Source organism: Phymastichus coffea, unplaced genomic scaffold (genome assembly GCF_024137745.1).
Source record: "Phymastichus coffea isolate CEN01 unplaced genomic scaffold, Cenicafe_Pcof_1.1 PCOF00334, whole genome shotgun sequence".
NCBI classification, from domain to species: Eukaryota; Metazoa; Arthropoda; class Insecta; order Hymenoptera; family Eulophidae; genus Phymastichus; species Phymastichus coffea.
Genome location: NW_026707145.1, coordinates 8,303 through 35,169, shown reverse-complemented (window position 1 = coordinate 35,169; position 26,867 = coordinate 8,303). Strand labels below are relative to the sequence as shown.

At 53.5% G+C, this 26,867-nt stretch overlaps 1 protein-coding gene across 1 annotated transcript; it reads left to right on the top strand.

Moving 5' to 3' along the window:
• Nucleotides 1-105: 105 nt before the first annotated feature.
• Nucleotides 106-26,867, top strand: LOC131674899 (neurexin-3-like). The gene is made up of 10 exons (XM_058953710.1): nt 106-424; nt 604-895; nt 2,244-2,537; nt 2,613-2,791; nt 2,848-3,019; nt 21,165-21,406; nt 21,479-21,596; nt 22,127-22,291; nt 22,530-22,701; nt 23,130-26,867. The coding sequence occupies exons 1-10, from the start codon at nt 182-184 to the stop codon at nt 23,614-23,616; spliced, it is 2,364 nt and encodes a 787-aa protein (XP_058809693.1). The 5' UTR covers nt 106-181; the 3' UTR covers nt 23,617-26,867.

The following is a 26,867-nucleotide window of genomic DNA, read 5'->3' as shown; positions in this document are numbered from 1 at the left end:
CGTTATTCGCGGAATACGAGTTACGGGCCGTAACTCTGGGCCCGAAAAATTGTCCATTTCGTTCGTCCGTATGCATCGTCTCGATTGTGGTTCGCTTACAGACAAAGCGCTGCTCGGCGAGAAGAACGTCCTGGCGTTCAACACGCTGCACGTGGGTGGTTACTTGCATTCCGGCGAGGAGATGCCGCACTTCGTCGGCGCGCTGCAGCAGATCTGGTTCAACGGCTATCCGTATTTGGAGATCGCCCGTAGCGCGGGCGCGCACCTGACGCCACAGCAAGGGCTCACGCCGATCATCCGAGTGAGCGGCAAGTTCGGCAAGAGGAATCATCCCGTGCATCACCCCGTCACGTTCACCTCCAAGCACACCTTCGTCGGCCTGCCCGTGCTCAAGGCCTACGTCGAGACCAACATATACTTCCAGGTGAGCGCCGCGCACGAGCAAAACACCCCCCCCCCCCCCGCTCCACAGCGGCCAGCCGAGTGTCGCGAGATTCGATAAAGCAGGTCGCGCCCCCGATGCCCCGTTCGATCCTCGCCACGCGCTGTCCACGTCGTTGTCCGCGCTGTCGCGGTCTCAATCGCCAACGATTGCGCTTGCAGTTCAAGACGACGGAGCCCAACGGCCTGATCCTGTACAACGATGGCCGCGAGCGCGACTTCATCGCGGTGGAGCTGCTCAAGGGACACGTTCACTACGTCTTCGACCTGGGCGACGGGCCCGTGGAGATCAAGGACAGCACCAAGTCGCCGCTGAACGACGGCAGGTGGCACGCGGTCAGCATCGCGCGACCGGCGCCCAAGAGGCACACCTTGGCCGTCGACGATCACGTGACCGTGGCGAACAGTACGGGCAACAACGAGAACCTCGATCTGGACGGCATCCTGTTCATCGGTTTGTTCCGCATTTTTATAATACCTACACGAGCTCTGCGCCTGGAAAAGGCCGCGTATTTTCATATATATTACTCGGGTCCTCGAATGCCTTAGCTCGAACGGCACGCTTGCCACGCTTGCTGCGGGCTAAGGGCGCGCATTGTGCCGGCCCAGCAGGTGATCCGCTACCTGTCGTTCGGCCATCTTCGAACGACAGGTAGCGGCCACGAGTGGTTTCATAGACTTCTTCATCGAGCAGGCGAACATGAGAGCAGGGCTGGTGTTTGGCCCAGTGCCCCGAGTTGACGGTCTGGCAGGCCCAGATGAGACTGAGCCTCGCTTTGCATCACACATTGCGATTGGCACGACTCGACTTTTCCAAGCTCGAGCATTGGACAGCGTCATCGAATTGCGTCAGCCAATGGAAGCTGGCCCGAAAGCTATTCACCGACGAACCTCGAGGAGTAACCACCCGCGGCTTCTTCGAAACTGTATTTTCGATTCACTTGACACCATGACGGTCAAGCCCAATTAGGTAGCTTTTCGTGATCAGGAACTTAGAAATATCGACTAGGTAGCACTCGAGGCAAAGATAAACGGAATATCGGTTAAAGATGCTATCTTTCTCGTTGCTCACGGCTCGCTCATTATCTTCATTTTGAGGCTAAACGGCCCGACCCGCCTTCCGTATTTCTCACGCACGAATACCTCCTCGGTGAAAATGGCTTTGCTTCTACCAAGTCAATGATCCAAAGCCATCGTTTGGCATTTCATTTGTACACGATGGATTTAAAGGGTCGCGACCTAATTTTTAAAAAGCCCGTGGAATTTCAGAGCGTTGAAAATCTTAACGAGTCGCAGTCATCGTTATACACGTAAATCCCGATTGGCTTCTAACTTTTCAAAGGTTTTTGGCCACTCTTCGAATGTAATTTTTTAATTGGAATAGCAAGATAAAACTTTCTTTAACAAATTAAGCTCATCCGACGTACATCGGACAACTGCTAAATCATTGCGGAGTCTAAAAAAGTCGTCCAGTTATTAAAAATTCACGCGAGACGTTTTAATGAGTCGACCTCATTTCACTTTCAGAATTTTTCATAATTACTAGGAAAAAATTTAAATTTCATGAAAAATGAAGGTTCTCTAATTTAAACATTCATGGAATGTGACACTGAATCCTTGCGCTCGTGCAACTAAACGAGCTTGGACACTGAAACTCAGTATTTGAACAACTCAAGAGTTTTGTCGTTGGAATGCGCAAACACTCAATTGAAATGAAATTGAAATCCGTCGTTGAAGATTACACTCGATAATTGCGCACTGCTGATGAACACTGTATAATCGAACTCGTGATGATGTTGCAGGTGGCGTGGAAAAGGGACAATACTTAGTGCTGCCCAAACCAGTGCGGAGTCGCCACGGATTCGAGGGCTGCCTAGCATCGCTCGACCTGAGCGGCGAGAGTCCAGATCTCATGTTGGACGCGGTCGTACCAAGTTCCTTGGTCGAGTCCGGCTGCGACGCCTACGCTAACCTTCATCCCGGGAAAAAGTGTACTCACGACACCTGCGCCAATCACGGCACTTGCGTTCAACAGTGGAACAGCTACACCTGCGATTGCGACATGACCAGCTTCTCCGGAGCGACGTGTGCCGATGGTACGTAAGCCGATCGACTGTTGGAGTGCGGTTCGCCGAGCGAGCGGTGCTGATGAGTGAATGCCTTATCCGCAGAGAGCATTTCGTACGAGTTCGGCCCGGGACGAGGCCTCGTAACGTACACTTTCCCGCCCGAGAGAAGGCCAGACATGAAGAGAGACACGCTGGCCATGGGCTTCATAACGACCGTCAACGAGGCCGTTCTGCTGCGAATAGAGTCGGCGTCCAGCAACGACTACCTTGAAATTGAAATCGTTAGTGGCGTAGCTGTCGCTCAAACTGGCCGACAGTTCATTATTGTTTCTCGCAGGTGGAGGGAAACGTGTTTGCCGTGTACAACATGGGAACTAACGACCATCCCATCGGTGAGATTGGCGTAAAAGTGAACGACAACCAGTACCACGTAATCAGATTTACGAGGAGCGGAGCCAACAGCACGCTGCAAGTGGACGACTACAACTTGCTGTCGAACCACCCGCAAGGTACCTCTCCGAACAAACCAACGGTCCGCCCGGCGCCGATCTGAAAGCAATTCTCATGCAAACGAGCGCGTCGGGAGCACTGGCGGCTGCACTCGACCAGCCAACGAATGTCAGGCGTCTCGCGCGAGCGACCTCGGTCGACTGACTGCTCGCAGCCACGCGCACGGGGCCTTTTATACGGCCGCGGAGAGGGACACGGAACGCGCGCTCGAGCGCAGTGCGAACCCGCGGCCGCGATACCTTCTCATTGATGCGACGCCAGTGCGGGGCCTCGTGGGAATATCACTCGCCCTCGATTCCTTGTGTTGTGTTGCATTTACGCGCCGCTCGACTTTTCGTTCAAATTGCCCTGTCGCGATGGGCTTGATGGCGGTGCCTGGAGTCGCCAGTCTTTTCGCAAAATCAACCGCGTGAAAATCACCGGCAGCGAATTGCGCAAATGATCGAGCCCAGGCTCGCCGAGAATTGCCCGCAAAGCATGGGGATTTTCGGCGTGGGAACGAATTTCAATTTCGCGCGATTACAATCGGCCCGACAATGATTGCCTTCGTTGGTTAAATAAAACAGTCGATCGAGTATTGAATAGTCCTTTAGTATTTTCGGCCGTGTGAGCTTCAACGTGGGCTTTGATTTGCTTGCGTTTCCAGAATCTCGACTTGACGATACGCTAGTCTAATGCAAAGACAGCGAATATTTTAACAACCGCATTTGTCAGTTGCGACGCGGAACTCGCTTCGCGTGTTGAATTTGCGTTATTAGGCGACGATGACAACGCGCGGCTGTCCTCTTTCCACAAAAACGAATCCCTAAACACAGCATATGAATATATAAGTTATTCTTTTTTTTTCTTCTTTCTTTTGACCTGCGGGAGAAACAGGTCTTGACTATATACGGACGAGTATCTGGTAAGAGGACGCATAGTGTATAGTCGCAGACGAAACGCATTCATATATATAATCTCAGGCCGTTCCGGAAATTCTCGGAGCTCTCTCTCTCTCTCGCTCTCTCTCTCTCTCTCTCTCTCTCTCTCTCTCTCTCTCTCTCTCTCTCTCTCTCTCTCTCTCTCTCTCTCTCTCTCTCTCTCTCTCTCTCGATGGTCGTGGCTGCCGTCGCAGTTGGGGGTGAGTCCCAAGAAATTCCGTTTGAAAAATTTTACCTTCTGGCGATTTCTGGGTTCCTGACTTTCGAAACCGAGTTAATTGGCTTTGTCCCATTCATTGAGAAACCGCACAAAGAGCCTCGTTGACGCGCGACTCTCCACGGGTGGGCGGATGCCTGCTTAATGTCCAAATCTCTATACACAGTGCTACGGGGACTGTGGAAATCGAGAAGGTCGTTAAAGACTCCTTAATAGATCTTCTTTTGAAATTTTTCATTCTATTTCGGTGCGACCTATTTGATATTTCTACGAGCCTGATCATTGAAAGCTACATAATTGGTCTCGAGCGTAGGCGTGTCAAAATACGTATTGTACATTATCGAGGAAACTCTCGTGTAGCTCTCTGGCTCTAAGCGGTACGACACTGCCTAGCTTATCTATTATCGGGCGCAGGCGCGTTTTCATGCTACGGAGTTGCATGTAGTACGGAGGCAAAGCAGTCGTCGGATGAGTTTCCGAAAAACAAACAAAATATAAATAATAGGAGTCGGGAGAATTTGGCAAAGCAAACTTGTCTCTGCAACGACACGGCAAAATGCGCTCTCGCGCAAAGGGTGAGCGCGCGCATTGCATTGCAAGAGCAGCTACACTCTGCGTCGAAAAGTCGTAGAGGCAGCGACGCTCAATCTTATCTAATGCCGCTCGGGTTTTTCACTGGAAAATTTTCCCTCGGGAGCCCAGAAGCACACACCACCATGGCTCTCCTGTTCCCCTATTTGTTTGCTGCACTCGGCGCTGAGAACCCTCCTTCCCGTCGCAATCGGCCTATGCACTCGAGAGAAATTTTTCGGGGGCCCGTGCCTGCGTCAGCCAGTTTCCCAATGGCGTTGAGCCGTGATGCACGGGACCGTTGACCCCCCGTCGCCCGGAAAACCACTCCTAATTTCTCATGCTCGCCTAGGTCGTTTGACAGCTGTGCCAGCCGCTTTTGGATGCAACTCGCTCGGAAAACCCTTTTCCCCCTGGCCATCTCCGCCGATCTCATGGTTGCCTGCTAGCGAAGTAAACAAAGTTACGCAAGAGATTGTGCTCTGGACATTGTGCTGCGACCGCAGGCTACCTACGCCGCCGGACCGCCGAGTTTTCCCGATTTTCCGACGCTGTGAAAAGCCTCTGCCAGCTCCCCTCGTCCCCCTGCGCTGTCATGTTCGCCTGAACTCGGAAAACTCAAAAAACCACGAAAACTCGGCGATGCTGTCGTGTCATTCGGGAAAATTCTTCCTCGGGCGTTCTGCTCGCCTATTTTGGAAAACCTTGGTCGAGCTCGCGCATCCCCGTAGCACGACGAGAGTCACGACGTCGCGCCGTCTTCCTAAGCGGTCCTAGCGTCCTAGTATCCTCCAAGACATTAATCCGCCTCATTAGTCTTGGCGCGCCCGGCTAGTCCGAGCGGCGAGCGGCGCGCGGATTAAGAGGAGCGAGAGGAAGGGACTTGCGCGCGGCAGGCCCCGCGCGCCGACTTTCTGCGCGCTGCTGCGGCCCTGGGACTCGTAGGGGATTTCTCGAGCCTCTCCTACGTAATCCCATGGCAACCGGCCCCTTTTCTAGCCGCGCATTCCGATCTAGCGGGAATGCGCGCTCGCTCCCCCCGCTCCGCGCCGCAGAAAACTCGCTCCCCGCCACTCGGGCGCGCGAGTCGCCTGCCGCCTGCCGCCTGCCGCCTGCCGCCTCGCTAGCCGTGCCGCGCGTTTCTTCGGCCGCGCTCGCCCGCGAGTTTCCTCCGGCCGGTCCGCTTTTCCGCCGGCGCGATGCCCGAAGCTGCTTCGGGCATCGCGCCGCGACTCCTCCTCGGCGCCGGGCCGGAGCGCTCGCTCGAGGCCGCGCGCGAGCAGGCCCGCGGGCGGGAGGAGCTCGTCGGGCCGGCCGATCCGCGACTCTCGCGCTGGGCTCGCGCGCGCGCAGCTGTAACGACCGCGCGAGAGCGAGCGCGCTCCGGGCCCTCGTCGTAGAACGGATGCATCCTCGTTGGCTATTTATCGCGTATGGACGCATTACGCGCACACGCTACCGAGAGCGAGCGGGAGAGCGGGAGAGCGGGAGAGCGGGAGAGAGAGAGAGAGAGAGCGCGCGCGCAGGGTGAATCTAATTTGATTTAATTAGAATACATTTGGCCGGTTTTAAAACGATTTTCTCGACGAGGCTCTTGGCCGGTATATCAGCCTGGTAACTAAATTTATCAAATTATGCGTGGCTCTCTTTCTCGGGCGGCGAGGAGAGGGGCGTGGCCGCACCGAAGGGGGGCCCTCGCGGCCGAGCACGAGAGAGCGAGACAGAGGCCCCTTTCGCCGAGCCGCTTGCCCGGGCCTCATGTTCGCCTGGCAGCCAGGCGCACTACTTTGCTCAGATTTTTAACCCTTTGCGCGGCGAGGTCGTGAACCGGTCGGCGCGCGCGCGCGCACTTCTGCTCGCTTGGTCGCGCGCGCCGACGACGCTGGCTCGGGCGGAGCGAAGCGCCGAGCGCGGAGCCGCCACTTCTCGCTCTTCTCCAGCGCTATTACACTCGCGGTGGCGTCGGCGCGCGCGCCTCATGCTATCCTAATCGGGAAGTAGCACTTGGGCGCTAAGATTAGTAACCCTTTGACGGGGCGTATCCCCCCGCGGCTAATTATCGCGGACGCGCGCGCCGCTCATGCTGCCCTGGTAGCTCGCATCCTCGAGTCTTTGTGACGAGGCTAATAGTCGCTCGAGAGCGCCCGAGGAGGGGGGACGAGGCCTATTGTGCGCGCGCGCACGTCGACGGCCGCCGTGCCCGCCCCCCGTGCCGCCGCGAAATTTTCGTCGTAGCCCGGCCCTCCTGTTGCCCGGATAAGTTTATGGCCCTGCTGAAACGCTGGCGAAGCAGCGCCGGCGGATGCTCTCATGTTTTTCTAATCGCGGCCGAGCGCTCGCTTAGCGCGCCTGCACGCGCGGACTCGTCGTCGCGCGGCCGTTCGCGTGCGACTCCCCGAGCCGAGGCGGCCGGCGCGCGAGCGAGCGCGGACGCGCTCTTCCTTTGCGACGTGCATAGAGAGAGAGAGAGAGCTGCATCGGTGCGCGCATAGTGCAGCAGCGGCGAGCCAACTCCTACTACCCTGTTCAGTAGAAATTCGAGAGCGTTAGAAACTCTCTAACCCTTTCGCTTGGCAGGCGGAGGAGCGCGCAGCTGCCTCCGTCCGCGTCCGGCCGCGATTTTCTGTGCGCGCCCGCCCTCGCTGCGCGCGCGCGCGCGCACACGTGCGCCGATCGTTCGCCGGCGCGCCCACGGGGGGCCATTCCTCCTCCTCGGCGCTCCTACTGCTCTGCTTCATATGTGGAGGCCCAAGTGCCCCACGTGTGTATGCGCACGCGGCACGCCACGCTCCGACACACGCGCGCGCCTGTGTGTGCGCCGTGCGCGCACCAAGGAGCGCCGCTCCCCCCATTTTTTCTCTTTTTCTTTCTTGTTTTTCGCTTCGGAAAAACTCCTGCGAATTTGTGCCGGCGGGGCTTCATCGGTATGTATTGCGAAAAGCCGATTTGTTTTTATTAATTGGTTTGCTTGTTTCATTGTTTTTCCTCGATCAGTCAAGATTCGTTTGCTCATTTCGTACTCGTCGACGTATTTTGGAAAATCTAATTTTTGCGGTAGAACAACAGATGCTCGGGGCTATTTCTCTGAAAGAAGTCGAAAAAATCCAACAACTACGCGAGTTTTATCGTGATCCGTAATATTTCAACTAAAAATGCCAGAATCTATTCTCGATGAAGATAAATCTTGAAAATTATACGCAACATGGACTTGAAGATAGTCTCGCTTCAACTTTCGATCTTAGTTGTATTTTATTGTTTGGTAATTCTGTTTGGTATGAAAAAACGCATATTAATTATATTTCACCAATAGCGCCGCTTGTTTTTCATTAAAAATTATGAAAAAAGCTACTTGATGTTGAAATTTAAAGAGTAACTTAATGTCTACGACTCCACGTTAATTCATTAATACTGCTAAATTTCTTCTTGTTTATTCATCATTTACATTTAATAATACTTTAATAATAAAACTGAAGGCGATCGGCGAGAAGAGTCGTACATGACTGGAACTGAATTTTCGAAAAATTGTAATTTAAAAAATGAAACGTCTTGACATGCTTGACGGGTATACGTTGACGGCAATTACGTGAACGCGAGTATAATGGCCTTCTTTTGTTATCGTAGAAATATGACTACTGAACCTAATTTGGCTTGTGCGCTGAAGAGAATTCGAAGAAATTATCGAAACTCGATTTTCGAAAAACTAGAATAAAATTTGTTGAAATTTCAATTTCGGTGTATAATCGGGCAGAAAAATGCGCAAAAGGCCGTACGACAAGTCTGGGATTCTACAGACACGTTTCGACTGCTCGGGCACAGCGCAAATGCTCGTTAGAGATTGAATTGGCTGTGATTCCTTGTTCATCCGTCGAATAAAGAGCGAAAGAGCAAGTAGCAAAACAAGCCGAAATAATCGGCACGTAGCAACGTAGAAAGCGTGTTCGCTTCGATCCAAGCTGCCGAAAGAGGAAGTGGAGTAACGAACCGTGGCGCCCAAAACAAACGTAATCCCACGCAGAGTGCGCGCGGCCCAAGCACGAGTGCTTTTGAGAAAAAGCTCCTTATCTATACTGCAGTAGTTTATCTAGCGAGCACGCGTGTGAGCGCGCCCGCACCCACACCAGTTCCTTCGGCCTGATACATGCCTGATTCTAAAGCTCTCGATTCCGGCAATTTTTTCAGGCTTCACCCCTCGCCGCCCCAAACTCCGAAGCAGCCTTCGCCACCCTCATGATTGCCGGCTAGTAGAATGCTTTGAATAAGCCTGCCGAGTGGTTAGCGAGCACTCGTCGCCTCCCTTCTTCGCGTGTGAGCGCGTTTTTTCCCCTCGCGTCTGTTTGCCGAGCAGATCTTTTGTTCGACCGGGGATGTTGAAGAACGTCGGCGTAGACCGCTGCTCTTGCAACGGAAGTGCGCATCTCGTCGGCTGTTGAGAAAAAAAAAGGAAAACCAAACGAAAAAAATTAAAATTTTACGTTCTCCTTGAAAGAGAAGTGCATCCAGCGATAAAAATCTACGAAGGTTTCCGCGCGGCAGCGTATCCATCGGAATGCACATAACGTGCAGCCGGGATGCCCCTTTCACCGCGGCGCGCACAGAGTTCAGCGTGCATGCTCATTCCCATGGCGGCGGCGACGACGACGCAGCAGCTCTCCCGTTAGAAAGCGCCTGCTCTCCCGCGCCGTGTATAAATAAGGGGATTGTTGATGAGGAAAAGGTCATGTGAACACAGTACCCTCTCGGCAGCTCCTACGCTCCTAATGCCCTCGTCACGCTCGTGATCTTCGAATTTCTCGAGGCCGACCGCGACACAAAGGGGCTTCCCGTCGCCCGCGCCGCGTCGCGTACCGGACAAACCCGCGGAAAGCTGCCCCGCGCAAAGAGGGTGAGCAGGACTTGCCTACTCGTTTGACCATTCTGCTATCCTGCTCGCAACGTCGTTTGGGAATCCAAAATTCTACGCTTCGTTGACTTTTCTCGCCTCCGCGGGTAGCCCCCCCCCCCTCCCACCCTCCCTCCCTCCAACCGCCGCGCCGAGCTGCTTAGGCGGTAAGCGTGCGCGCAGCGCTTGGACTCGTTTTCCGTGGCGCCTCCGCGCTGATTGTTTGCAGCGGCATTGTTCGACTAGAACTGGCTGTCGATTTTCTTGGGCGCATGAAGAAAAGAAAATCACGATGACACTCGAATGTCAAAGTTCTTGTAAGGTACTCAAGAGCTTTACGTAGGTCAGGCCGTCGTGGATAAGTTATCAATTGAGAGTGTCGAGCCTTGAATTGGATCAAACGTTTCTCGCCTTAGTCCCGTATCCATTGGCATCGCGTGCCGATAGATAATCGAATGAAAGGCAGCGCCGCAGGTTCGTCGATCGTTCATTTCGGCGGGCGTCAATCGATCGGTCGGCTCGCGAGGACCATCGAGTGTCTCGCTTTTGAGAGATAAACCCGAACCCTTCCCGACGAATTCTGCATCCCTAATACCAAGCCGCACGAATTTCAGTCTCTCGTTCTCACGGCTCTCTTCCTCCTCGTGGGAAGATTGATCTTTCTTCGCGGCATGTTCGCTGCCGCTTCTTCTTCTTCTCTTTTTTTCTCGTCATCGCGCGCGAGAAAGACCTTTGAACTCTCGGGCTGTATGCTTTACGAGCCCAAATTCCAAGAAGCGCGCATGCAGTGGAAAATCGTGGCTTTTTAAAGGCCAAGGCCGCGCGGAATTCCAACGGCTAGAGAGAGAGGGATTAAGGCGGCACGTCACTTTTATGGGAACGAAAGCTCTTTTTCGGTTGGCGCGTGAGAACCGCGACGACGACTTCGCTTCTCAGGCTTACTAGGCGAGCAGTCCACGCGAGGAAGCTGCTTCTCCATGCGTTTTGTTTCGTATACCGGACGCTTTACAAGCAGCCTCTTTCGCGGATTCGACATACCTACGACTTGAAAAAGCGGCTGTGACTTATTTTCGGCAGATCGCGCAGAGAGAGAGAGAGAGAGAGCTGTGCAACAGCGACACGCCTCGATTGCCGAGGCGGTTGATTTGTGAACACAGAGCACAACTGGGATCGATTGCAAAAGAAACGTAGTAGGAATTTTGGGGAACGCTCGTTGGAAATTGTTTAGCCACTGCAGGCCGATCGAACGGAAAAGCCAACGTTTTTCTTTTGTTTGCGGGAGCCGTTACAGCTAAGCAGACTGAAAGCAGCCGCACAATCGATCGTGAATGCAACGTCCGAACGAGGACAGGAAATTTTCCCCGTCGATAGATGGAGAGACGGAGATGAGAGAGAAAAAGAAAAAAAAAAACGCAGGCATCGTGCGTCGCGAACATGCACGACCGTAGAAGGCAATTGACGAGAGAGGGAAAAGTCGTTTGGAGAGCCGCGACCAGGCGATGTTCGTACGTACGTATGTACGTGTGCAATGTGCATCCCTGCGTGGCATGTGTTGATATCGTGCGGTCCAGCTCTCTCTCTCTCTCTCTCTCTCTCTCTCTCTCTCTCTCTCTCTCTCTGCGGCTGTACAGGCAGCTCTTGCACATTGCTGATCACTTGGTAGTCCTGAGAAAGCAAAGTCTTCTTTCGAAACTCGGTTCTCACGCTTTGGAATCTTGTGCCTCTATCTCTTTCTCTCGCGGTAGCCGTTACTAATTCTTCCCTCCCCACCAGTCTTTCAGTATCCCCGAAAAGTGGCTTTCCAGCCAGGTACGAGATACATCGCGCATGCATCATGAGAACTTCCGAATTTCGAGACAGGAAGGAGACCTTTTTTTTCTCTTTTTTCTCTCGCGGTTTCACGGCGCGAGAGATCGGAATGCGTTTTAATTTTCGACTTGTTGCTCGAGGAAAGCGTGTGTGTATATATATAACCGCCGCGCGGCTCACTTTACGCGTTCCCACGTGTCGTGAGAAACAGCGCGACAAAGACGAATTTTTGTGATCGCCAACTAGTAGAGAAGCATGCCCCGACAGGAGCTTACCTTGTCTTTTTTTACAAAAAAACGCGGCCGGGCGCGAGGAATTACGTTTCCGCTTGCTATTCCTGGCGACGCCTATCCTTTTTCGGACGCTCGGATGAGACATCCCGTATGGACTCTTAACGGCGGTCAAGATTTAGGTATTCGCATTTGAAAGTGTCGTTATTTACGACTAGCTGAGTGCATCTTTCTGGAAATCGCCGCCAATATTAGAAATTATCCACGGCATGTTGGCGTTCGCGACTGGTCGAGTTGCAACAGTGCCGAGCGATATCCCACGCGGTCGTCAGGTAACGTAAGTGCCCTCGTTAAAGCCCGCGCACAAATGACCAATTATCAATCGGAAAGACGAAATTCCCACAGCGATCCGCACCGAAAACACTTTCCCACTCTGTCGACAACGAGCGCCCACGGCTCAGTCAAAATCGGCGGCGAATCGTCGGTTCCCAGCGTCATTCACAGGCGTGCGCGCGCGCGCGCAAACCAAATGCCGATCGAAAGATCGTCTCGTCTCGCGCGAAGCCGCCACTGTCGCAAACTGCCAGCCAAGCAATGCGCCGTGGCGTTTTCGCGCTTTGGCGCGCAATCGGATCTGCCGTCGCGCAGTTGCGAAAGGAAAGCGAGAGTGGAACGCGTGGCGTTGGCGTCCGCCAAGCTCTTTAATATTTCGTTGCAAGATAGCTGATATCCGAGTTGCGATACACCTGGCTTCCGGTCTGTCCAACTAACCATTCACCGTACCGTTCAACTTTGATGCGACGAGAACTATCAAAACTAACGAACGCAGCGTTCGTTAAAGTCGAGTTGGCCTAATAATACTTGCACGGCTTTATGCGCAAAGCCGGAATCGCCGTAGGAATTACGCCTGCGAACTGTTTACTTAGCCGACTAAATGGGTTGTTACGGCACGATAGCGCGAGCGCACGAGAAAAGGAAGTGGCCGTTGAAAATTCGTTTTCGAACGAAACGGTCGTGCCGAGAGTACGCCATTCGCGTGCTTCAGCGTCCAATTGTCCTTGAATGCGGGTGGCAATTGATCAAAATATCGGGCCGATACCACCAGCCGATTCAAGCGTTACTCGGTCGAATTTTCAAGTAGCGATTGAAAAATCCCTGCAAACAATTCGCGAAAGAGCACGAAACAACGTTTTAATCCCAAACAAAAACATTCCACGCGGATAGTGGAGGATCGAGCAGCTCTTCCCTCGCGAGAGCGCCATAGTAGTCTTCTCTCTCTCTCTGTCTCTCTCTCTCCTTCTCTCTATCCGGATTCTTTTGGCCGCAGATTTTTTGGGAGGAACCGACGATTCGTTCCGAAAAGGCGTGGCCCACCGCACAGCCGACTACCTGCGGGTCCCTCCGAAACTCCGAGCCTGGCGTCGTCTCTCCGACGACTTTCTCGGGCCTCATGCCTGCCTACTAAACCCGGCAGTGGATTTTTTGACAAGTGTCACAACCCTTTTTCCCTGACCCAAAAGCTCGCCTCCTCGTCGCGTCTGCTCGCCTGTCTCCAACCCCTCAAGTAATTCGTATTTACAATATTCCTCACGCCTCCGGGCACTGTGGTCCCATTGTCGTGCGGTCGGCGTACAAAAGGCCACCTTCGCACCTCTGGACAAAGCCGCGCTCGTCAATCTGTGGCTCGCCGAAAAACGGAGCAACGTCGTCGCCTCTCCCGCACTCCTAAGTCCCGGATCGCGCCAAGATCGACTATTGCCGCAATGCATTTTTTTTTCCTTCCAAGATCAAAGGAGCAAGGGCTCTTTGGCCGGTCTGCTCGCTTGGTAAGAAATCTCCAACTAATTTGTATTTTACAATGGTTTTCGCGCCTGCCGACAATACAAGAATACGCGCGGCGATTAACTTGTACGGACGTTAAAAATCAGGACAAATTATAAGCAGAGCGAGAGAGAGCGAGAGAGGGAGAGAGAGAGAGAGAGAGAGAGAGAGGGAGCGCGCGAGAGTGCACAAAGCGGACTGGTAGTCCATTTCTGCTGTCCTGGTAGATATGACTGCTCGGCAACCTGCTGTGAAAAATTGTACGGCCGACGCGTAGCGAAAGCAGGCTATAAATCCATCATCGCTGTTCTTCACCGTTGGGCCAGGTATACGCGTACCCAGCGATGATGAATAGCTTACACACGGCTCCATTGAGATGGACGGTGTATTGTTCGATGCTTTGATGGTTTATTCATCGACCTGTGAACAGATAAATCTGCAATCATTAACGTTCCCCGTTCACTTGACAAACTCTATCTCACGTTTACACTTTACCGATGTTTCAACTGATTATGCAAACTCTGTTACTTCGTGCGCCAGTGACTGCTGCATGACGGTTAATTTTCTTTACTGTTGTTAAGCACTCGAAAAATCTTAAAAATTGTTATCCAACTAACTTTGCGGACAGCACGATCGACACTACGGGATGATATGTCGCTTAAATTATTGATTTTTTTCCAAGTTTAAAATAATTTGTTTTTTCGTTGATTTCATGTTTATATACGATATTACTATATAGCGTGTTTATCTCAGTGCATTGCGGTTCTATTGACTACCAAAGCACAAATAAATACAGTGTCAAATAAAAAATCTGTCTTCCGACGTAGCACCAATCGACTGTATGGTAGCTCGCGAAGGTCGTGAAAGTCGCTTTATAAATACGCTCGCGCCTATAATAATTATCGGAAAACGGCGTTACGTCGAAGAGAAAAGCCGCGAGGTCGCTGCCTCGGTTCTGAACGGGAGACGAGGCCGAGGAGCCGCGAGCGCGGCGACAACGAATCCCGGTGCGCGGATAGACGCCGACCCGGGCCGACTCGGCAAATTTGAGGTTTGCAGCGAACCGCGGCAGTCGTGGCTTTCGGCTGGCATATGGTCTCCTGGTATTCGCCCTGCAAAAACTGACTTTTGGCCGGCAGCAGCTGCGGGGGTGTCCTGCCAATAATAACCAATGCTAATGTCCTCGGCGCCCTTTGTTGCGCACCTCCGCAGGTACGTTTTCTCCGGTACTGCCGGCGCGGCTGTCGTCCGTCTCTTTCGGAAAAGGTGACTTTCTCGTCGCTGCTGCTAGCCTGCTGAATAAGTTGACAAAAGTCATCTTGAAGAAAAGAAAAATTTGACCGCGGTATAATTGGGATTAGAAAACCGCAACGCCACGCGGACGGGCTCCGCTGAAAGTTGCGCTGAAAGCCGGCACTTGCCTGTCTCTTATAGTGTCCCGTTCACGGACGGCTGCGCGCGAGAGAGAGTCTTCCGCGGATCCGCGGGCTGCGTCGCGCAGAGGGCTCCTCTAAGCGCGCCTCGCCGCGGCTAAGCATGGCGCGGCGAGGCGCGGCCCGGCGCGGCCCGGCGCGGCCCGGCGCGGCCCGGCGCGGCCCGGCGCGGCGCTCGCTCGCCAGCGTCTCGTACTCTCCGCGCGGAGGCTCGTCGCCAAGGTTCACCCGGGCGCCCGGGCCAATTGTTTATCCGCGCCAAGTGGGCGCACGAGTCGAGAGCGGGGCCGAGAGACCTGCCGAGCCTTCCTCGGTGATCCTGTTGTCCTGTTGGGCTTGTTTACAAACATCATTTGGCTCGAGATGCTGCCCCGAGGCCGTCGAGGCGGGAATTAAGGCCCTGACAAAATAAAAGCGCATCCCGCGAGCACCTCGCTCACCTCCGCCGCTCTTGTGCTTCCCTGTTAAGGTGCAACCGCAGCTTCCTCAAAGTCAGCGCCGGCGATCCTTCTTCGCCTCTCCGCTCGGCGGACCGAAAACGCAGTGCCGCGTCGCCGAGTTTCCCCCAATTCCTCGCAAAAAACCAGACGTCTGGCCGCAATCTCCTGAGCCGTCCTGTCAGCCTACTCGCCGACCAACCAGCAGCAATTTTCTCAAAACGCAGTTCCCGTTGGCGTACGAGGAGGCCCTTGGAGTGCGCACGAAAAAAAAAAGGTTAACGGCCTCGGTTCTTGCGAGGCATGTTAGCCGGCTCTAGAAGTAGATCAGCCGGTAGTGAGTCGCGGTGTAACTCGTCGAATAAGGGGTAGGCCAGAGTCGCGCGGTCGAACGCTTCCTCGAAGTACATGGGGCCCTAGTGGTGATTTCGAGTCAGGATTCCCCATGGGAGTCGCGTTCTCACGCTCGTGGCTTTCCATTTTAAAGGGACACACTCTCGCTCGCGCGACGGCCTTCGCGGAGCTGCGCGAGAGCACGGACGCGGGCACGGAGAGAGAGAGAGAAGGTCGGCCGTAAATTTCATCGAACGGCTCGCGCGGCGGCGGCGGCGGCGGCGGCGGCGGCACTCTCGGCATTCCTCGGCGACGCCGGCTAATCACGCTCACGGTTGGCGCAACAGCTCGGGCGCGCCGTTCCTCGGCGGCAGCTGCGTCGAGCGCCGTCGCCATCGTCATCGTCATCGTCGTGGCTTGGGCGGCTACGAACCCGCCAAGGCCGCGCAGACTCGAGAGCGCGTGGCGTCATCGGCCAAGGCAAAGCTCCTCTCCCGTGCGGAGCGCGCGCGAAGGGTGATCGCGGCGGCGCGCTCTCGGCGGTTCATGTGCTCCTGGTCGCCGAAGCGCCAGTCGGCGTCGTGCTTTTCCCACGCGCGTCCCCGAGATTCTCACGTTCTCTCTCTCCCTCTCTCGCCAAAACTTCTTGAGTCGGCATGAGGTCCTGAGCGCGGCTACTCTCCGTCCCGAACGACTCTCCCACGGTTGCCGGCCACCGAGCCGCAGACGGCGAGCGCGCGCCCGTGGGAACGAGATTTTAATTGCAGCGGGCGCTCTATCGCCCCCGCGAGATCCTACGGGATGCGGAGCCTCGGATTCCGGAGCTTATCGTGAGAATCTTGGCGGCTTCGGGGGAAAACGATTCCCAGACCGACTAGGAGACCAAGTGCGCCGAGCTGGTCGCCCGCCAAAGAGGACGGCCGGATCTCGCTTCACAACCCACCCCATCGTGCGAGCCTCCGCGAGCTTCGCCGAAGGAATGTCCGCGTCTCTCACGGCCGACGGAGACGAATATCCAGGAGAGCGTCGTTCGCGCTTGCGGCCCTTTCGACGTGGGCGGAGGCGCTTGCGCGGACGGCCGCGCGGCGCGCGAACTTAGGCGAGGACCCGACAGCCGTGGACCTAGTGACGGCGACGGCGACGGCGACGGCCGGCGGCTGCAGTCGGAGCATCGCGAACGGGGAGGCGAAGGCAGCGGGCACACCACCGAGCTGCTGATAGCTGCCTGATATTCTCGTCGCTCGGCACGCTCTCAAGTTCAATATCTTCTCACGCTCGTCTCTCTCTCTCTCTCTCCCTCTCTCACATACACTCCGCGCAACGTATCGCACGCTCCTCTCCTTCTTTTTTCGCGTGAGAAGTCCACGACGTTGATGTGGGAAAGTGGCTTCTCGATGCGTGTTCTTCGATTGCGATAAGCGGCGCTGTCTCCCCGTGCGCGCGATAACGGACGCGTGTGAATGGCGCTTCGGCAGCTTTGTAAGTCGTGAGATGGGAACCGACGATTCGCCGCCGATTTAATTGAGCCGTGGGCGCTCGTTGTTGACAGAGTGGAAAAGTGTTTTCGGTGCGGATCGCTGTGGGAATTTCGTCTTTCCGATTGATAATTGGTCATTTGTGCGCGGGCTTTAACGAGGGCACTTACGTTGCCTGACGACCGCGTGGGATATCGCTCGGCACTGTTACAGCTCGACCAGTCGCGAACGCCAAAACGCCGTGGATCATTCGTAATATTGGTGGCGATTTCCAGAATTATGCAGCGAGCTAGAAATAACGACAGGTCCGATCGGTCGAATAAACAAGCGCAGCGTCTCATCGATCTCGCAGAGAGATAACGAGCACCGTCCGTAGTGAAATCCGGCGAGGAGCAGTGCTCGAAATTCGCCCACCGAAGCCCCGTTCGCAAGTGGCACGTGGAGCGCGGCCTTGCGAAGAACGCGAAGAATCTATGTCGCCGCGAGCGCGTCGCTCCGCATGCCGCGTACACGCAGCCAGTCCTAGTTTGGCCAGGCACGCAGATCAAAGCGAACGTGTTTCGCGCGTGTTTAGAAGCACCAGGCTAGCATCACGGCCTCGCAAGCGGCGTAGTCCAACGCGGAGAGAGCCTATCGGCTAGTAGTCAAGGTAAGAGGAGGCAAAAGGTGAGAGAGCCTGCGAAAGGAAGGAAGAGGAGAGGACGGAGAAGCGAGACTCGCGGCAGCGGAAATTTCGCACGGGAACGCTTTAAAGGTATCGTCGGCGGGACTGGGAATCGGCTGCGTTTCCCATGCAGCCGTGGGATTTAAAGCCCCGCTCGGCTGGCTTTTGTAAAAGCTTGTTATAAGTATGTACATATATATACATACATGCATGTATATATATCCCACAGTGTCCGACGTTGTCGACTAGGAGAACAGCAGCTCGAGGCGCGTCTCTTCATATGTGTTTATATATATAACTGTGTGTATGTATGTATGTGCGTGTATGTATTATTTTCCTTTCGGCAAGTTTGCGCAGCTCGTGGAGGTGATTTTCGAAGCGCAGACGTAAGAGTTCATTCGGGGTGGCTGCGGAGAAAAGCCAGACGCGGGTCGGAACGGATTTTCGGTCGTCACGGCGCTTCTGGGATTCGAAGCGGGGCTCGATCGACGTGTACCTGTAACCGTGCCGCGCGAGACGTCCAGCGACGCGTGGTCGAGCTGCGCGGATCAGAACGCATTGCGCACTATCGTTACTCGGCAGGCGCTGCGCAATGGCACACGCTATCGACGACCGCGAATAGCCGCGTGGTGTCCCCTTCGGATGGGTACGATGCGCGGCCCGCGAGTGATCTCCCGGCCTTGCCGACCGTGGGCCGCTCCTGCGCGCGAGTCCGTGGCCCCCTGTCGCGCGCAAGATTAGGCGGAGGCCGGCCGAAAAAAGAGTTATCGCGCGCGACCTGTCGCCGTCTCATCGTTCCCTGTTCCACTTTGGCCGAATGCGCCACTTGTCGTCGCGCACACTTTTGCCGAGTGCCTTGACCCACTTGCTCTCTCTCTCTCTCTCTCTCTCTCTCTCTCTCTCTCTCTCTCTCTCTCTTCTCTGTTTTCATTCCTTCGCCTCCTCCGTTTTTTTTTGTTATTTCGCCGCTGATACGCACCTCCGCGCCGAGCATGCTCGCCTGCGAGTTTACTTATTAATTTAGATTATGCCAACCAAGAGCTAATTGCCCATGTACAATCGGGGCTCGCTTTCTCCGCTCCTCTTCGCTGGATTATCCGTCGAGCGGATCGGCAGTCGCGCGCGGCCGAACGAGGCGATACGCGAGCGAGCGGGTGTCGGAAGTAGGAGGGGTCCCCTCTTCGTATCATGGTAGCGGGTCTTTGATCGTCGCGCTGGTGCAGGGCGTGGTCGTGAGGCCCCTCCCGACGTCGTGCCCAGGAGGAAGCTCGCGTCCTACCGCCTCGATCGCCATGCTCGCCTAGTCGACTGATACAGTTTATTGGTCTTCTTCGGATCGGAATGTGACCGCTTTCGCGGGGCCCTGGATTCGCGCCCGTCGAGCCGAGCTTTTCGGGGCGCGAGGCGAGCAACCTGCTGCGCTCTCATGCTTCGCTGGTAAGCCTACTATGCTCCCCGCTTGAGCAAGTGCACTCCCACTTGTGGCAGCACGACAGCTGCATCGCGTAGAGCGAGAATGTCTGCGTGCGTGGAAAACTCGTCAAGCCAGCAAGAGGCTGTTTGTTCATTTTCTTTCGATCGATCTACCAACGACAAACGTCGTTTCTCATTTTCCGTCGACCAACATCCACGCGTGGTCTATTTATTTGCTTTAGTTGTCCCAATCGATTTCACAATCATTCGTTTGACGACGAGCAAACACGTCAGTGACTGCTTTTAGATCGATATCGTTAAAATTTGTCCGCATCTAATCAATTGCTCGTGATCGCTCGTTCATACTGCTGATTTTTATCGCCGCAGCACGCACGACAAGAGCAGTAGTCAAAATCCACAGTTCCCAAGTCGGCCGGAGGGAGCACGCCACGTGCATGCGCGCACGCGCGGCCTCGTTAGCACGATTCGCGCACTTGGCGTACAATAGTCGGCAACGCGGACGAGTCGAAGCGGAGTTTCCGCGACAAGTTTTGCGCCACGACTAGAAAGCCAGGCCTAATTTCTACGAGCGACTACGAGAGAGAGAGAGAGAGAGAGAGGAGCCAGCTTTGATCTCATGGTCGCCTGTTACGATCGTCAAGCGAGCTCATTTTTTCGTGCGCGCAGCGCGCTCGTCAAAGATCATTCGACGGCCTCTCCGCTGCGCGCGATCGGCAGTGACGATTGCACTTTGCACCAGTGAACGCGCTCCAAAGTGCAACGGCTCGTTCGAACGCGGATCGAAGCAATCGCGCACGCGAAATTGGAATGTCGGTCAGCACGCAGGCGTGCACGCGCGCGCGCGCGCGCGTGGAGAGGAGGGATGGAGACGTATGGAGGTCAGCAGCGCACGCACGAACGCGGCGAGAGAGAGAGAGAGAGAGAGAGAGAGAGAGAGAGAGAGAGAGAGAGCGCGCGTTACCGGTTTTTCGTACAGCTGCTCTGCGGCTCCTAGTCGCCTAGTATAAAAATAGCCGGATTATCGATTTTTTCCGATCAAGATCCGTCGGGTTCGGGCCGGGCCCTCGGTCGCTCGGCACCTTCGCGCCGGCTCGAGGGGCCCGAATATCGCGTACCACCTCCAAGGACGCCATGCTGGCCTGATCGGTGTCGCCTCTCCATTTGCATATCTGGAAAAGTGCCTCGGGATGCTGCGCCCCCGGCTGCCGTGGCCCGTCCGGCGCCGACTGTGCCGCGCGCCGAGAGCGGAGGCCGGGTGCGCGAGCCGCGGCCGCACTCGCGCACGCATCCCGAAGGGGCCGAAGCGAAGGAGCGGACAGACCGGCGAGACCGCGAGCGGCGAAATGGAGCAGAAAAGGAATAAAAAATGGAAGAAAACGGGAACGATCGATCCCTCTCGTCGGTGGTCATACTCGCCTGCTCCGAGAGCCGGCAGAATTCGGTCCCTACGAAGGGACAAGGGTCCCTCGAGGCATCTCTCTTAATTCAATCGCCGATAAAAAGCGCCGGGCGCGCGCGCGCGCGCGCGGTCAGTCTGATACGGAACGAAGGAGGGAGCGAGCCGAGGCCGAGGAGGGGAGACGCGGCGGCTACTCGCGCTCCTGCTCGCCTGCTCGCTGGTCAAACGAAAACATCCGTCAAACAAAGAATCGGCAAAAACGTTGATCTCTGTCGCGCGCCAACCGGTTTCCTCGCGCTCGCCGTTTTCCGCGCTCGCCTCCTCGCGTTCGGCGCCGAACGGCCCGGACGGGTGCTCTTTCGCCGTTCGTCCCCTCGAAAGGCACGCGGCACGTAGGCTCGTCCTTTTCTTTTCTCCCTCTTTGCTTTCGTGGCGCGTCGAGGGCAAAATCCGAAATGACGCGAGCGAAGGTGGCCTTAACCCGTACGCGAACGCTCGATCGACGGCTCGCTGTGCGTTGCAGGCAACCAGCACGCGGAGTTCAACAGTCAGTCGACGATCCAAGTGGGAGGCCGCTGGAACCGCGGCAAAAGCCGAATCGACAAACCGTTCCTGGGCATAATGTCAGGCCTGGTCGTGAACGGCGCGAACATCTTCGGCCTCGCAGCCGAGAAGGACAGTCGCACGAGCGTGAAGGGCGACGTGCAAATGCTGCCCATCGGCGGACTGACCGATCGCGCTGGGCCGCTCCAACGGATGCAGCAGGTATGCCCCCCGCTCGAAGCAGTCGCGAGAGGACGAGTGTGTGTTGATTTTGGCATTTGCCGGCTGACGCAGACGCCGCCGTCGGGTCTGCCGGGCGTCGGCGACGACCTGATATTCTCCGGCGCCGGAAGCGGATGCTCCGGAGACGACGAGGACGAGGATTGCACGCCGATTTACGATAATGGGACCGGTAAGCGTATGTGCATTTTTGCCTTTATCCGTAGATAGACACGCACCTGTTCCAGGCGTTAGCGTTCAGTCGCGCGACTTCGCCGCGACTTGTGCCGCGCGAGCAGCGAATGAACGCTCGCCGAGGATGCATTAGACCGACCGAGCGGGCATCGTCGCATCCATTAAGCTGGAGCAGATGCCAGTAGGTCAAAAGTCTGCCCCCTCCACTGCGCGTAACGAGATGCGGTACAGCTGGCAGATTCTCAAAGCTATACCTTCCGCGTCTTCATGCTCGCCCGATTGTATCTTCGATTCATTTGCATATTTAGGACCCCTCGCGCATCTCGAATGAGCGAAAAGACGAGCGCGAGTGCTCCTCGCGGCTGATGTTCGCCTCGTAGCCGGGAGCTCGCGAGTGACTCAAATTTCAACTTTGATGATCGACTGACTTGGCGGGTCATTCGGTCGCGCGGCTGTGTCTCGCCAGCACCAGACTCCCGAGCGCGCGCGCTCGCGCGCGACTCACGTGGCAACGCGTTCAATTTGCAGACGACCTGATCACGCCGGTGTACGTGGCCCCGACCAAGTCGCCCTCGCCGAGCACGCCCAAGACCCACGAGAAGACGGTGCCGTGCGACGACGAGGAGGAGTGCAACGAGGAGGGCTCGGGCGACTCCGCCACCACGGAGGAGATCTTCGTCACCTCGGCCACAGGTGGGCAGAACGAGACTGACTGGTGCGCGAGAGCGAGAGCGCAAAAGAGAGCCGCGTGCACGCCTCGATCGATAAGCCGAGCATGTTCCCGCATATACGCAAATGCAGGCGATATTGCGCGCGCGCGCGCGCGCGCACGACAGGCGAGCGGTGGCGGCGGCGGCGGCGGCAGCTCGCTCTCTCGCTTCCTCGCTCTGGGCATGCAACAAGCGGTTTTCATTATTTGCCTTCCACACAGACTCGAGCTCGTCGGCGGCGAGCTACACCACGCAGCGACAGCTGTCAACCGGCCAACCAATCAGTAGCACGTCGACCACCACCGCTACCACCAGTACCAGTAGCGCGCGGCCCACCAGCGCAGCCGCCAACGCGTCCAGCAGTCGGCCCGAGCAGCAGAGCACTCGCTCCAGGTATTTCATCCCCGAGCGATAAAGCCCGACGCCCGTATCGATTGGTCCGTGCGAGCGTTAACAATAGCGCTCGACCACGCGAGCCTCTCGTTCCCGCTCGCGCGACTACGGACTGCTCCTGATCGCTCGGCGTCCGCAGTGGCCGTGCCAAACGAGCGTTGACCACGACGGCGATACTCGTCGATTCGCGTCCGCGAGAGATGCGCGCGGTACGAACGCTCCTTCGAGCGAGCAATCGATAATGGGCACCCTATATAATTCATCAACTGAGATTCGCTTCCGCGATTTCGCGATTGAAATTACGATTCCACGTCACATTCAATTCCCACGCGGAATAGTGATTGGCGACGCTGAGCGAATCGAGCCAGAGGCTATATGCATGAAAATACCGCAAAGCTAGTTCGATTATTTGTTTTTTCACTTCGCAGCATCGTAACGCACGAGTCGAGTAGCAGCAGCAGCAGCAGCAGCGGCAACAGCATCGGCAGCACCACCGCCGCCTCCAGTCAATACACGACGATATCGTCGACGGAAATGTCGGAAATGCCGCCCACGTCGACGAGAATGACGTTCTACACAGTGGTGACGCCGAAGGTGATGCTCAACGACAACCAGCGTATCCACTCGGAGACTTCGGAGTACATAGCGCTGGTGATCGGTATAATCGCCGGCGCGCTCATCGCCATAATCCTCATAATCCTGCTGATACTCAAGTTCAAAGGCCGACCGGAGGTCAACTACAAGATCGACGACGGCAAGAGCTTCTGCCAGGAGCCCAACGCCGCGCTACTGGGCGCCGCGGCCGGCGCCGGCGGCCTCGGCCAGCCCTACAACGGTGCTCTCAAAAGCGGCCAGGGCGGCAGCCGCAACGGCAAGAACCGACAGGTCAAGGACATTAAGGAATGGTACGTGTAAAAAAGGCTCGCTCTCGGAGCCAAGACTGACTGTGTTACATATTGTACGTTCGACGAATTGAGAGAGAAAGAGAGCGAGAGGTGTGCGCGTGCGACGTGAATAAAAAAGTGTATACGAGCAGTGCGCTGCTATGTAGCCGAGCCGCCGGACGTATTGTTATATGTGTATGCCGACATGATTTGTGGTAATGCGAGAGAGAGAGAGAGAGCGAGAGAGACGTGCGTGTAGTGTTGCAGATGTGCTCGAGAAAAGTAGGCCGTTTTATTTGTCGAAGAATAGCGCACTACACGCTAATATACACATACACGCACACACACGCACACACACACACACACACACACACACACACACACACACACACACACACCGAAAATACTGGGCCACGAACGACGTGTCGTTTCGATGTTCTCTTCGCACCGCTCTCCATCGACTCTGCCCCTTCGTTCGCAAGACTCTGTACATGTATTTTCAGGCCGACCACCTCGCGTTTCTTTCCGTTCGGCCGCGTTGTTTCCGTCGTTCGTTGCTTTCCGTTCCTCGCGATTTTAGAAGTATATAGCACACATAGTATTTTTGCTGCGGGTCAGAAATATAACGCTGCGCTGTCGATGTATCGCCATCGCAAAGTTCAGCGGGAGACGTATAGCAACTAGCGCAAGTTTAGCGTGACGGAGAGCGGGGCGCGAGCGGGACGTTCGAGGACGCGCGATAGCGTCGACTCGCATCGCCCCGGTGCGTGCGATCCTACTTAGCAATTATACGTAATTATTGTTGTATAGATGATGGATATAAAAGCAAAACAAAAAAGAACAAAAAAAAAACAACAAACAAAACCAAACAAAAAAAGTATTTATAAATTATGTTATGAGTGTGCATTGTTTATTGAATTTTAGATTTTATTAATGCGAGATGAGCGCAGGCACGAAAGATTATTGAGAAGTGTGACATGGTGATGCGGAATTCGTCGATATATCGATATGCATATACATAAAAAAAAATAATGAGTATACATATATACGGAAAAATGCTATAAACTACTAAACGATAAGTAAATAAAACGAACGAGATTTCGGAGCGGCTGGAAACAGGGTCGTGAACAAATTGAGTTCTGCATGCCTAGTGCTTAAACCTGTACACACACACGTACACACACACACACACACGCACACACAAACATAAGAATGAGAATACAGTTTATGTAATAAGGATACGATATGATAATTTTACACAAAAGAAAGTTACAAACTGTTCCATTGCACGTATGCCGACTGCACGCATTTATTGCGAATTATGTTTAGGAAACACCAAAGCAGAGAGAAATGTCGACAAGGCGTGTTTAAAAGAGATTTTCACTCATTTTTACATCTCGAGCTAAAGTTGTTTTTTCGCCCGGCCACTCGCTACACATACCTAATATGCAGCTCTCGCCATGCGACAATTTGTTGCAAATTCGTAGAAGACGATTTGCTTTGAGTACAGTGCGAGGAGTAATAATTAATTTAGGCAAGATTTTTGAATCTTTTAAGACGTCAGTCGAATGGACGGATGTGTCTAAACATAAACAAAGCAAATGCACGAAAAACATAACGAGTTCGGTTAAATCATTGTTTCGTGACATTTCTTTTGGGAAGTGTGAAATAGTAATTGACTTGATGGTCAGTTTCAGTGAGTTTTTTTTCCATTATTCAATTGTAACCTACTGTAACGATTACTTTACGATACGACGCGCTAATATTAAGTACATTTCGTCGTAACGAAAAATAAAAGTAAATTGAAATTTTTTTTTTCTGTAAGTTAAAACGCGAAAGAAAAGAATTTGAACGAATTTGTCCAAGCAATAAAGAAAACTGATTATCTAGCGCCAGCGATCCAAATCTAGTTGAGAAATTAAATCGCATTAAAGAAGATGATAGTAAAATGTCGTCTCGACAAAAAAAACTTGTTTATATTTTTAAAAAAGCTCTGTCGAGCCAAATGACTGAACTTTTTCAAGTTCTGAACATAAATATATTTGTGATCGTAAATTACATGTCTCGTTTTACATAATAATATTAATAATATAAATTTCGTCTATTACAGTTTTTGATAAATCTTGTCAATATATTTAGTGATTTGCGCGTTCCGCGAAAAGTCGAAGTAAACATAATTGTTTTCTATAATAATAAATGTCGATGTGAAGGTTTTTAAAATTGAAACCATAATGTCAACTGAACATAATAATTGAAAGTTAAATTGAGCTGTTTGAAAGTTTAAAGCTTCGATGTGCATAAAAGGAGAATAGGTAGTTTTAATTTGACAAGCCGAACGAATAAAAAATCAAAGAAGAAACTAAGAATGTCGGGCATGGAGATAATACTGATCAACTCGCATATCAATTGAGGAAACTTACTAATGGAGCAAGTACAACGCGTTATTTCGCCACTAATGATAGTGTTTATTGCCTGAACCATTTTTCTATAAGTATTTTACTTTTTAAATCTTAAACGTGAGATGCATTTAATCTATTTGTAGGAACGTTTCTCTCTAGGAAAGCATCGTAATGAATTTTCAAGCAGATGAGAAATTAAAAAAATACACTAAAAATATAATTCAAGTAAAGGGGGAAAAACACGCACTCAATTACTATCTAAATACTTACTTGACACCCTATCGAGTTTCTTCTACTAAGAAAAACAAAAAGCATTTGTATTGTTGCACACGTGCACTTGTACAATTTTTCCATGTTCTTCTGTAATTGATATCCTAATACTGCTCGTTCGTTCATTGCTATCTCTCTATCTGTATTTATCTAATGTATCGTTAAGTGATTGTGATTTTTCTGATGACAAATTATCGAGTTTTTTCGATGAAACTGTTGCATTTTACTACACCGAGTTTTTACGTAATAAAAAAAATTATTCAGTCGAATTTCAAGAAAACCAAGTCACAACAAAAGGCATGGTTGGCATACAGTTTACATGGACTTTATTATAAGTTTTCAAGCAATACAACGGGTTACATTAATAATACTATTCATCTGTATGTACAATTAATAAGCCTTTTGTCATTTTGCGTTTAGATATTGTCATTGATAATGTAAAAGCGCTTAGTTCCACCTGTTACGTTATAGCACGCCACAATGTATTGGTTTCTCTCTGAGTCCACAATTTATGCAAAGTTAAATTTTTGATATCGGATACATGACGTAATAATCTATGAAGTTATTAATCTAGAGGTTTACTCAATTAAGCTGCTAAAGATAATAATTTGAT